At 38.5% G+C, this 13,035-nt stretch overlaps 1 protein-coding gene across 18 annotated transcripts in view; it reads left to right on the top strand.

Annotated features, from left to right (window-relative positions):
- ROBO2 (roundabout guidance receptor 2) overlaps positions 1-13,035 on the top strand; it is a 479,926-nt gene that overhangs the window by 330,294 nt on the left and 136,597 nt on the right. For all 18 annotated transcript variants that reach the window (XM_075769670.1, XM_075769605.1, XM_075769597.1 and 15 more), the window contains exon 5: positions 7,795-7,933. In XM_075769670.1, coding sequence (XP_075625785.1) covers positions 7,795-7,933 — 139 coding nt within the window. The remainder of the gene's footprint in view (positions 1-7,794; positions 7,934-13,035) is intronic.

Here is a 13,035-nt window from a genome sequence, read left to right as displayed (position 1 = left end):
TTTAATAGGATAACAAATGAATAATAATAATAATAATAAAGTGTTGCTCTAATGCAATTGCTCACCACATGTGAAAAAAACCTGATGCCCAGTCTGTTTCCAAGCCGCAAATCTACCTCCTGGCTAGCTTCCCCAGTTATATGCAGAGTATGATGTCATATGGTATGGAATACCCTTGTCATCAGTTGGTGTCAGCTGTCTTGGCTGTGTCCCCTCCCAACTTCTTGTGCACCCCCAGCCCACAGGCTGCTGGGGTGGTGTGAGAAGCAGCAAAGGCCTTGGCTCTGTGTGAGCACTGCTCAGCAGGAACCAAAACATCCCTGTGTTAGCAACACTGGTTCCAGCACAAACCCAAAACATAACCCCATACTAGCTACTATGAAGAAAATTAACTCTGTCCCAGCCAAAACCAGCACATCAGTGCAGATTGCATTTCTTTTGTGTTCCCAAGTCATGATTCTTCTACTTGCAGAAAATTGCCAAACTTTCACAGTAAAATATCATAAAGCAAACTGAATGTTCAAGCAGTGCTTCCCAAAATTATTCCTGTGTTTTGAATAGTGACAATGATGCATTACATTTGGTTGGTCTTCTCTTTCAAGCACTACTGCTAGTTTTTGCCTTTATGAGACTCCAAGGTGTAATCTTGGCATAAAGCAAGAAGGCAGGGTCTGTCACAGAGTGTGAGTTGGCCTTTAAGAAAAGTTAATAACTAATCCATCAATCTCAACATTCACAAAAAGAGGCAGCATGGTACTTTATTATGATGGATGCAGTATTCTAAAGGCCAAATTCAGAAGTGTAAATGATACAAATTAGGCAGCTTTGCTTGTGTTTGGGCTCCTAGCCTTTGGCTGAACAGACTTAAAGCAAGATGCAAAACAGAAACAGTTTCATTCCAATTTGTAAGAAAACTCACTTTGTAGATACGTAACATGGAGCCAGAAATGAAATAAAGTAAGAATTACTCTTTAAGTTAACCTTTTATCATTTTGTCGTACTACTGTAGTGTTCTTAGATAAGTCTTCAAGTTGTTTTAACTATTTCAGCCTCCTTTTTGTTCCTTTAGACTTAAAATGGTATGTTTGAAGAGAATGTACAAAGGTATATCTTGTATATTGATTCTGAAGCTCAGTGAAATCAATGAAAACCTTAATATATCAACTTCAAGAGGCTAGCATCAAGCAATGGAAAAAGATATATTTAGAGGAGCCTCAGAAGAATATAAAGCATAACTAAGAAGAGTACAAAAATGTCTTAAAAGATATGTCAATTCAAACATATTAAAGATTGTTTTGGATTAATCTTTGATTTTAGTTTTGGTACCTGAACCTTTTTTCAGCTAATAAGGTCCTGTGGGATGAAGAGGTATTTTTGTCTGATGCTTGAAGAACTATTTGTGTTTGATGTTCTTGAGACATTGCCAGGCTGAAAGAGATACCACAGTTCCTGAAAGAGTATACTATGATGACATGATGTTAGAGGAAAAAAATCCAAAAAACCCTTAATGAAGACATTGTGACCCATTTTACTTTCCTGAGCTCTGACTATGTGGAAGGCCTTAGCAGAGAGTCTTACCCCATCATATCCTGGAGATTAGTCCCAGAAGCTTTCCCAGCCATATGGAAAATCTACCAAAATCGGGTGTAAATTCACAGGTCAGGACAGAGATATTGGCAGTGTCTATTTTTTTCTTCAGAGCAAAGCTCCTCCTGTTTTTCTTCAAGTACTTGTATTTCCTGCTTGCAACGTATTTGTGGCAGTTTGCAAAGAGCCAGTGTGGCTTTGTAATATTTGTTAGCCACACATGCTGACATGTTGTAATAGGATAAGGATACTGCTGTGAAAAAGGATCTGATTTGGTCTCCAAAGTGCATACCTAATGCTCAGTAAAAACTGAAATTGATACAGTTGTAGATGTATATAAAAGGAGAAAACCACTAACAATTAATAAAAATAATTCTACTTTATTTGCACGTGTCTCTTAACAGTGCTCCATGCCTTTACGGTGCAAGCTCATCATGTCTCGGGTACTGCTTAGAGTGTAGAAGTTTGCAATGTCTACACCAGTGCTTATTTCTCAAATGAAAAATGGAAGAGTGCCTAAAAAGAGGCAGTGGAAGAATGTCTTTAAATATAAAACCATCTGCTTTTGCAATTGTATTTTCATTTATTTGGCCAACATAGCTAAATTTAGTGTGATACTAATATCCTGTCTTCTTCCACGTCTTCATTTTTGGCAGAGAGCTTTATTTTATCCAGATCATGTTGCAGTTAATGAAATATCTACGCTATTGACAGCATTCTGAAGTGAAAGGTATTTCCAACCATCTAATGTTTCTTTTTCCCCCTTTACATCAGAATGCCAAAGTGAAAAAAAGCTTTTATTTTTAAACTATTTGCTATTAAATCCCTCCCCAAAGCCTTTTAATTCATGTTTTAATACTTCTTTCCAAGAAGTTGAAAACATTTTTTAAAAAATGATGCCTTCTCTCCAGCAAAGACAGAGAAAACAGTTCTAAATCAGATTGAGCCTCTATATTATGGGGACCATCAAATCCTTCACTCTAGCAGTCGCCTCAGCAGAGAAAATATATTAAGGTAGTTAGAATCATTTTAATTAGATTGAGGTCCCATATATGCCTGTCTAACTTTTTGAGGAACAGAGAAAGGGCAATAATACATCTGGAGGTCATTGGAGTCTCTCTAATAGACTGTGATACTCAGACCAATTGTTAAATAGAGGAAAAATTGAGTTCTGGGGTTAGCGTGTGTCAGCACCCAAAGCAAGGACAGGATTTTCCTATGTTTCTGGTTAGGATCAGTTTTGTAGGTTTTCTTGCAGTGCATATCTCAAGCACTGCAACAGATTGTAGGTGTGTGTCCACATTGCATTAGCAATCCCCTTTTATAACTGCAAGCAAAGTTTATTCTGAAGTTATAAAGGTCACCCTAGTAATAGCATGACTGGTTGACATGACATATAACCATGACCTATTTTATAGTTCTCTTCAAAGGTTTTTAATATTCATCAGAGAAAGTATGGGAAGTGGGTACTTTATTTACTCAGTGAAAGCTTATAAAATAGCTATATTAAATTTTTTATATAGGTCTATGATTTTAATTTATTACCCTTTGTTGTTGTTTCTTAAATATATTGTGTTCTGAATGCTGTTGACAGAATAACAACATTTAATTATACCATAAGGTTTTGTTTATGGGCAAACCATTTCAAAAGAAAAAAAAAAAAACCAACATTTTTTTTCCTCAAGTTTAGCTCTGAAACTGAATTTGACCTGGCTGCATGAAGAAACCTTTATTTAGCATGCTCAGGCAAGCAGCTCTCTGTCTCCTGAGAGATTAGCATTGTGAGCAAGTTATGCAGGTGACTCAAATCCAGTTAATCTCAGATAGAGAATGTTAATTGCATTGGCAATGGCATTCACTCTGATCACTTTATAGCTGTATAATTAGGTATTGGACATATTCAAGGGGTTGTCTGAGTGATACAAATACAGGAAACAACATGAGCGATAACTTGTTCTTTCCCGATTCACACTGTGCAAAATGCAGAGATGATGAAAAATGAAAATAGCAGTTATTGGTATTTGCATGTCCTTGCTAACTGGGATCTGCACTTACATAGCTATTTATTTTGTAGCAAATTCTAAACTGTTTTGGAAAATACACAATTTTGAGAAGCTGATCTGAAACAACCATGTATGTATACTCCTAAATTGCTTTGATGTGGAATCAAGTGATTTAGCTAATGACCTTGAGCCATTTAATGTCTTGTCAGCTGGGTTCTTCTCAAAATATGATAGGAATTTATTTTCCCATTTCCTGTATATGAAACTTTACAGCCACAGGTAGGTAGCTGTTTCATAAATATGCATAGGTTCATTTCTTAGCTGTTTACAGACAGCTTTGATAAATGTATTCTAAAATAGTTTTTGTATGCAGACCAAGCCAACATACAGGCACATGCAGAAGTATTTAAATTCAAGGGTCTCTAAATCACCTATGAGGATGCTGATCTGGATCTAGATTTCTTGGTTTAGGACTATCTTTTGAAAAACAAATACCATAGTGTAGAGTGTATTGTGTGTGAGCTCAGAGCAGGGTTTGACCCCAGCCAGCAACTAAGCACCATGCAGTTGCTTGCTCACTCCCCTCTGCCCTAATGGGATGGAGAGGAGAATGGGAAAAAAGTAAAACTCATGGGTTGAGATAAAGACAGTTGAATAGGACAGAAAAGGAAGAGAAAATAATAATAACAGAATATACAAAACAAGTGATGCACAGTGCAATTGCTCACCACCTGCTGAAAATGCCCATCCTGTCCCTTAGCAGCTATTGCTGTCCCCTGGCCAACTCCCTCCAGCTTATTACTGAGCATGACATCATATGGTATGGAATACCCCTTTGGCCAGACTGGGTCAGCTGTCCTGGCTGTGCCCCCTTCCCAGCTTCTTGTGCACCTTCTGCAGAAGGCTCATGCCTCCTCGCTGGCAGGGTCTGGGAAGCTGAAAAGTCCTTGACTTAATTGTAAGCACTGCTTAGCAACAACTAAAACGTCAGTGTGTTACCAACATTATGCTCATCCTAAATCCAAAGCACAGCACTATACAAGCTACTAGGAAGAAAATTAACTCTATCCCAGATGAAACCAGGACACAGGGGCTGGACTAAGCTCTTCTTAGGGGAGAAGTTGTGAGTAAGATACTGTTGCAACTTAGAGAAAATTTCATTAAGATATTCCCTTCTAGATCCATATAATTACAGACAGGCCAAGTGCATTGCTTAGCATTAAGGTTAACAACTAATGCTTTGTTACTTTGTCCTGTTTTAACAAGTCTGTCAAACCAAAAGGCTTTATCCAAAATTTTCCGTGCCTGATGTCTGCTTCAACTGATTACTGTTTTAAAAATTCCCAATATAATTCATTCTTCCCTAAGAATGTTGAAGTTTCTGCAGTTTTGAGGTGAAAGGGATAATTATGGGAAATGGGGAAGGATTTGAAGGAGAGGAATGGAGGAAGCTTTTTGTCCTGAGAAATGCAAGTCCCTCATATTGAATAACAGGGACATAAAATTTGATGGGAAATAGCTACATGATGCCAGAGATATAGTATTTTGCTTGCTTTATTTAATTTTCAACAAATCAGCCAATTATGCACCTCTCAAAAAAAAAAAAAAAAAAAAAAAAACCCAAACAAAAAACCCACCCAAAAAACTCCAACCCATCAATTCATACACCAGAGGCACCAGGTAGAATGCAGGTCTGAACAGCATTTTCCTGCAACTGTAGTTTAATGCTGCTGTCACACTCCTGGGTTGATACTTTGTTACTTTAACTGATTTTTCTTTTGTTAATATTTTGGATGGGCTGTATCTAGGTGGCACAGAGAAAAGAAGCTCCAGTTCAAGTGTAGTTCAAATACGTAGTGGAGAAGAGTCAGTTTGCTGTGAGGTACAAAGAAGTGAGAGGCATGGATAGTTGGAAGGGAGACTGGACTTGAACACTTGCTGGGTTCCAGCTGTGAACAACAATATTCTGGGCTAGGAGGAGACAAATTGGCTAAGGAAGCAGTCTGCAGCTGGAAACAGCTGGCACAGCCAGTGGCTGGAATGGAGAAAGAGACTTGAGGCACTGTCACAGGCTGGCCAGGACACGTAGGTGAGGGTAGGGGAAAACCTAGGTGGAGATGGGGAAGGGTCAGGAGACTACATGTACAGGGAAGGAAAAATCTGATGAAGCACACACAGGACAAGGAGCTGTAGTGAAGGTTATGTATGACTGGTACAGAGACTTGAAATACAGAATAAAGACTGAGATTTCAATGTGTGGGAACAGACTAGAACTGAATTTACGTGCTCAAATGCTGCTGGAACCTGCAGATCCTGGTCACAACTAGGAATGGGACAAAAGCAATGGCTTGGGAGAAATGAGAAGAATCTCTGTCATTAGATATGTTTCCATCTGTAGCATCTAGAAAAGTGCTATAGATTCTTGAACATGTCTGTTCTTCTGCTGACAAAATCAGTTTTTCCCTGCCAGTAGGTCCCCCTGCTAGTATCATGGAATTCCTATGTGATGCTGTCACTCATTTACATAATTATTAACAGGTGGTTTTGTGTTCCATATTTTCTGACTTAATAATCTGATTTGTAAAAGTGTTGAACACTTTATCAGCTGCAACTGAACTCAATGGAAGCTGAGCTTTGAACACAGAAAATTAATGCTAAATAAAAAAGAAAAAAAATTGGCAGTTTTGTGTCTCAGGTTGAGCATCAAAATTTAGCAGGTATTTTTTACTTTGCTTTCTTAGATCTCCATCGCACTTCAGAGATGAGCTATGAAAACAAATTAATTGTTTATGAAGCATTAAGATAGGTGTAATGGAGGTCATGAAGAAATTAATAATTCTGTCTTTGAAGTGAATTTTGAGTAGTGTGACAGGAGGCCACCCACTAAATGGTACAACTAAAGCAAAATATTAAACACCTGCTTATTAAATGAATACCAACAATCTGGAGATGTTTTGGGAAAAAATAGTATGTGATCATATAATTGCAACCAATCCCAAAAGGCATAAACAGAAAGGGAGTGATTAAAGAACATGCAGACAGTCTTGGTTCTGGCACTTCTGGCACTGAGGTGCTGCATGCTTGGTTTTGCAACCTTATTAATGTTCTTTTAATGTTTTTTTAATTATTATTTGGATATAATAAACATGGATAACCAACCCATAAACTCCGTTCTGTAGTTATCAAGACAAACTGAGTCAGTATCTGGTATTGCTTCCATCTGTGTGAATTTTGAATAATTTTTTAAGTGACATCATACCCTTCAATTCGCTGAGAATGAAATGCAAAATGTAGTATGTAACCAGTTTTAAATGTCTTTTTAATAAATCCATGTCTTCAGTGGAAATACTGCTTCATACAAACCCAGTCTTATAATGGTTTGACTCTAGCATAAATAATTTATGGCAATAAAAGTGTGGTATGGCTAGGAGAGGACAGAACAAAATTTATGCAATCCAAAGGCAACTTGGAAACTAACCCCAGTGACATCCTTTCAAATGAAATTACCGGTGCTTTGAGTTTGTACCAGTATAACTGAGATCAGATTGTGGCTCTCCATCTGGATTTTAAGCAGGCCTGTACAACATTATGATGATTAATAATATTTGTAGCCGTGCAGGCTAACATAACAAGGGTAAACAGAACTTATCATTCAGACCTTAATTTAGTTTTCCATGGTGAAGTTAGCAATGGGGACCAGGGAAGCTCTGACCTCTGTGCAATAGTCCACAATTGCCTGAGATGCATAACACGAAGTTTACATTTTCCTCCGAAGCATCAAGATATTGATTATTGCCAAAGGCAGGCTATCTCCATTAGCAGCTCCTATATCTCTATAGCAGGCGGGAGCTTTTAGATCATGCTCTGTGTATGCAGCGGTGCAGAGCCAAAATGTTCATGTGGAAGGGTACGGTCTTGGAGCCTTCTCCACTGGCGTGGGAGGCAGGCAGTCCGTGCTAGCACAGGCTTCCTTCTGGTGGCACTCAGCTCTTGCATGAGGGCTGGATGCAACAGCCACTGCCTCTCCAGCCTGGCAGTCATCTTCCCAGCTCTTTATGCACATCATCAGTTCCGCTTGTCTGAATTTGTGGAGCTCAGCCTCCTTTCTTCGTTCTGTGAATCAGTAAACAAAAAGATGCTGAAAAGTCAAAAGTGTTCATTTCAACCCTCTGACTCACTAAGGAATTTTAATGTCTCTTTCAAGAACGGCCCACGTTTCTCAGGCGACCGATTAACCAAGTGGTGCTGGAGGAGGAGGCCGTGGATTTCCGGTGCCAGGTGCAGGGGGATCCCACGCCCACAGTCCGGTGGAAGAAAGATGATGCAGACTTGCCGAGAGGAAGGTGAGAGCAACATTCCTCTTCCCCATACTTGCGAATTTCAGTTGTTGAGTAATACTGGAATCACTTCCTACTACTTATTGTTTGTTATTTGACATTATGGGCAAGATTTATTTCCCATATTGCTGGTCTTTGGCACTACAAAACCTGTTCCAGAGCCAGCTGAGCAGGGAAGCCCATTCTGGATTGAATTGTCCAAGGTAATGGATTCCTGTGGAAGGAAGAAAAGTGATGCGTAGTTTTGTGAACGCATGGTTATTCACTAAATTTCCTGGAGAAAAGTAAAGATGTTTTAGGAATGTACTGGTGATAGTAGCCTTTATAATAACATACTGATACCAAAAGGAAGAAACTTGGCTGGAGAGTTGCAGAGCCGCTTCATTGCACTAGCAGGATGAATCAGAAGCAGAAGGCTGTCGTGGGCTTTGCTGGCTCCTTGGCTAATGTCTGCTAAGTCTCAGAGGAGAATGTTCCTCTTGAGGAAAAAAAAGAACAAACTAGCAGAAGTGGAAAACAAAGTTGGAATTTGGAACAGGTCCCTTGTATTCACAAAAGATTCACTGAATCTGGAACAAACGCAAAGAAAATTCCGGAGTGGTCAGGGAATGAGAGTCTGCCTTATAAAAGGACATTAAATTAGTTTGGCTCCTTTCAGCTAGCAGAACAGGGTTTGGTCCTCACTTTCTGGAACTCTTTCTAGTTTTGGTGCTGAATCATTATTAGGTTAAAAAACCTTTAACACAGAAATGGGTCTGGGAATACAAATGAGAACCCAGGTCTCCATAACCTGATCAGTCTTCTGGCCCTGTGAATCCCCATTCATTTTTGCACAGTGCTTTTAAATTCAACAGCAGACATAAATACTGCTTTTTTTTCCCCCACCACACTTGATTGCTCTTTCCCATCAGTGTTCCCAGTGTTATTCCTGGGAAGTTGCAGATGGAATTTGAAGAAAGTAAAAAAAAAAAATCCAGATCTTCTGTTCTTCAAACAAGTGCTTTAATCACTGGACTTATGTAGGCTGGTTGCCAGTGTTATTTCTGCTCCTCCAATCATGATCTTAAAAAAAAAAGCAGCTGCAATGGTGTTTGTGGCTAGTTTGTGTCAATATATAGTAAGTGCACTGTGAGGAGACTACTAGACTGGGCCTAACTAAAACAAGTTGGACATTGCTGTCTACTTTCTTTATCACAGCATGTCTTACGTCTTCACCCGAACAAGGTGAAAAACGTGTTAAGACTGTTATCTGGCAGTCTTCATCTACTTGCTAAATATGGTGCTTAGTGTTGCATAAGCTTTCATGAAAATCGATGGCAAAATTCCTCAGTCACACAGCCCTTAGTCATATTTGTGTCTTGGGTTAATATCTTTTGTTTCTCAGTTTCTAAATCTTTAACAAAATCCTAAAACTCAAATCGAAGAATACCTGTTTTAGTTTCCACACCCTCAACTCTATGTCGTATGTGAGCATGCAATTCTTCAGTTAAATATATTAATGTAATGATGCATAATCTAGAAAAAACATTTCTAGATATAGAAATATCTCTATATAAGTAGAGATACGCATGTACATATATAGACATACTTACATTTTAAAATTAATTTACTTGCAATTTAAAACAAATTAAAAAATCACATAGCTTTTTTGCTAATTATATTGATAGATGTGTATGCATGTAATACATAAAATATTATTTTGAAGAGCAGACTTTTGGATCCAGGATGAATTTTTCTCTTTGCTTGCTATTTAACTATGTATTGCAGAGTAGTCCATAGTAAATACATTGTGCTTCTGTGATTTATTCTTACTGTTGTGCTGCTTCTGTTATTTCAAATCATGTCTACTTCTAGGTCTCATAAGACAAAGTAATAGAAGACGAATCCACAGTGCCTCCTGTTCGGTTGCACTTTTATTTGGGTTTTTTTAATGACAATGTTCCTTCTTTTTCTTTTATATCTTACTGTGAAAAACATAGTAATATGTGCTTTGAGGTAATTTTTTCTGTTCATTCATGATATATTTCTAAGGAAGAAGAAATCAATTAGGAACCTTAGAAAGAGTTTTCACTGGGCTTTTACCTAAAAGAAGAGGAGGCTCATCAGATACATTCTGATCAAAATCAACTTCAGGCTGAGAAACTACTCACAGTATTTGCAGTGTTTTTACACTGCTGTTTAACATTTCATTAACTGTGTTTTGGAGTCTTAAAATAGAAAGTGAGGGTATATCTTCATTTATGTCAACTTCCCAGAACATCACAGGGATGAGTGAGGAAGGGGCAAGGTTGCAGAATCCCATGCTGGAGACCACCTTGAGTGATAGGGGACTACCACTGCTGCTGCCCATGTAGTACCAACTGAGCCACGTGGACTGTGGTCATCTGGTAGAGGCCCAACATCTACGCTTCAAAACCAAATACCTTTGATGATTGAGACTGTATCTTTTCTCTTCTAAAATGTATCATTTGCATAGCGAGGTACCTGAGCAGAGTCTTCACTGTCCAAAAAGTGGAAATTTCCAAACCATGCTGCATGATGCTTAATCAAGGAAAATAAACTTGGAACATCTAAAGGAAAAGCTATTGTTTTTCCTGGATTTTTTAATGCAAGAAAAGAAATTTGCCCAGGTATAGTCAAAATGAATATGGATGAGAAAATGATAATATAGCAATTTTATAAATTAAGAGGAAGATTTCTGGTTTTCCTCTTTGACGAAATGGGAATTTTTTTTTCTTTCTTGAGGTAAAATCAAAATTACCTTTCGGCTTCTGAGCTCCTGTATTTTAAACATTTTAACATCTATAGTGAAACATGAAACCCTCAAGGAATTCCCTTTGTTATTCTTCCTATGTACATAAATCCTTCTTCTGAGCAGATATGTGCAGCTATTTGTCTTATAGCTTTCAATATCAATTTCCTGTTTTTGCAGCTAGCAACCTTCTTTGCACATCTGTCTGATCCTGTTTTTTCAGTAATTGCCTTTTGCCTTCATCCCTAGATTGCAAAACAATTATAGTAGGTACCTGTTTCAACAATTCTTGCAAATTTTTAAATTTGCCCATTGTTAGTTCAGCTTTCAAAAGTGTCTAATTTAGTGATAGCAAAGTGGGATAAACTGAATTTGTATGCATTTTGTTTCTGTAATTTACTCCTGGTGAATGCCAGAATCAGACATAATGGATCCGTAGTCTTTCTGAAATCCTCCTCTGTTCTTCCATCTTACTTCTTTTTAGCTTTTTAGTGACACATTTGAAAGCAAAAAGTAATCACAGTAATTTCTACTGACAAATATAAACAGCATTGCTGCACCGATTGGTGTGTTGAGGAATAATTGGAAAATAATTTCAGCCTGTTACAGTTTTAATTATAAGGGTCCCTGGTGAACTTTAAGCATCTTCAGTTGCAATTGGATTGAATGAGAAAAAAAAAACCCAAAACTTCTAAAAAACTTGGTATGTTTGAAAATATGACTATTTTAAAAAAATTGCATTTGGCCATTTTGTTGAATTGTCTATGTAATTACCCAGAAATTTATGAATAACCATCATATAAAACTGAGAACAGATGGGCATAAGTTTATTCTGAGGGTGCAAGGCTTCATTGCAAATCTTAACTATTTTGAATTGATGATCTAAAGCAACTATGATAGTCTATATTTTGACTTTTAAAACTTAAAGTGATTCTTATACTGGAAGTTTTCAAAACGCCTATGAAATATAGGTCTCACTAACAGTCAAAGGACGTTACTTTTCCAAAATCCTGTAGACCTGACTTGAGATATCAAATACCTTGGTACATTTCATGGAACTCTTCTGTGTATGCTTGGGCAGGAATTACGAAAGCTATAAGAAGGACCAGGTGGAAACAGTGTTGTGGTTTGTGTGTGCTAACTGGTTTTTTTTGTGTATACTAAACCACAGTGTTGTGGTTTGTGTATGCTAACTGTTTAAACAGTTCTTTTACATTATTGTGATAATGAATTAGTTAAATTCTTCAGATTTAAAACTTCTATTTAGAGCCTAAACCAATCCCAACAAATTAACAACTTGCTATTAAAAATGTTGATACTGCACCAACAAGGAGAGACAAAGTATAATGTGAAATCTGGGGTGTGTAAAGTTTTGTTTCCAGAAACTGTTCATTTCAAATCAGTGACCCAAGACTGAAATGCATTATGAATCAAGGGTAGAGGTGCATGGTGTATATTTTATTTTAATTGCTCTAAAAACTCAGCATCCCACCATAGCTTCCACAGTACACAAGGGCTAGGGAAAATTTATCAAGTATGACTCGTGTCAAACTGCTGCAAGTAAACAGGAAACTATGCTAAGGCACAAGGAAAATAAGGAGGTGATCAGTGACAGCCAACATGGCTTCAGTAAAGGCAAATCATGCCTGACAAATTTGGTGGCCTTCTATGATGGCATTACAGCATTGGTGGATAAAGGAAGAGCAACTGACATCATCTACCTGGACTTGTGCAAAGCATTTGACGCTGTCCCGCACAACATCCTTGTCTCTAAGTCGGAGAGACATTAACAAATGGACCACTCAGTGGATAAGGAATTAGGTAGATGGTCACACTGAAATTGTTGTGGTCAACAGCTTGATGTCCAAGTGGAGACCAGTGACGAGTGGTGTTCTTCAGGGGCTGGTATTGGGACTAGCACTGCTTAACGTCTTTGACGGCGACATTGACAGTGGGATTGAGCGCACCCTCAGCAAGTTTGCTGACAACACCAAGCTGTGTAGTGCGGTTAACATGCAGGAGGGAAGGAATGCCACCCAGAGGGACCTTGACAGGCTGGAGAGGTGGGCCCGTGCAAACCCTGTGAAGTTCAAGAGGCCAAGTGCAAGGTCCTGCACATGGGTTGGGACAAACCCAAGCACAACTACAGGCTGGATGGAGAATGGATTGAAAGCAGCCCTGAGGAGAAGGACTCGGGGGTGTTGGTGGATGAGAGAAGCTCAACATGAGCCAGCAATGGACGCTGGCAGCCCAGAAAGCCAACTGTATCCTGGGCTGCTTCAAAAGAGGTGTGACCAGCAGGTCAAGGGAGGTGATTCTCCCCCTCTGCTCTGCTCTCATGACACCCCACCTGGAG

The sequence above is a fragment of the Balearica regulorum genome, chromosome 1 (genome assembly GCF_011004875.1).
Source record: "Balearica regulorum gibbericeps isolate bBalReg1 chromosome 1, bBalReg1.pri, whole genome shotgun sequence".
Classification (NCBI taxonomy): domain Eukaryota; kingdom Metazoa; phylum Chordata; class Aves; order Gruiformes; family Gruidae; genus Balearica; species Balearica regulorum.
Note: the sequence above shows the minus strand (reverse complement) of the source record. Positions and strands in the feature narration are given on the sequence as shown.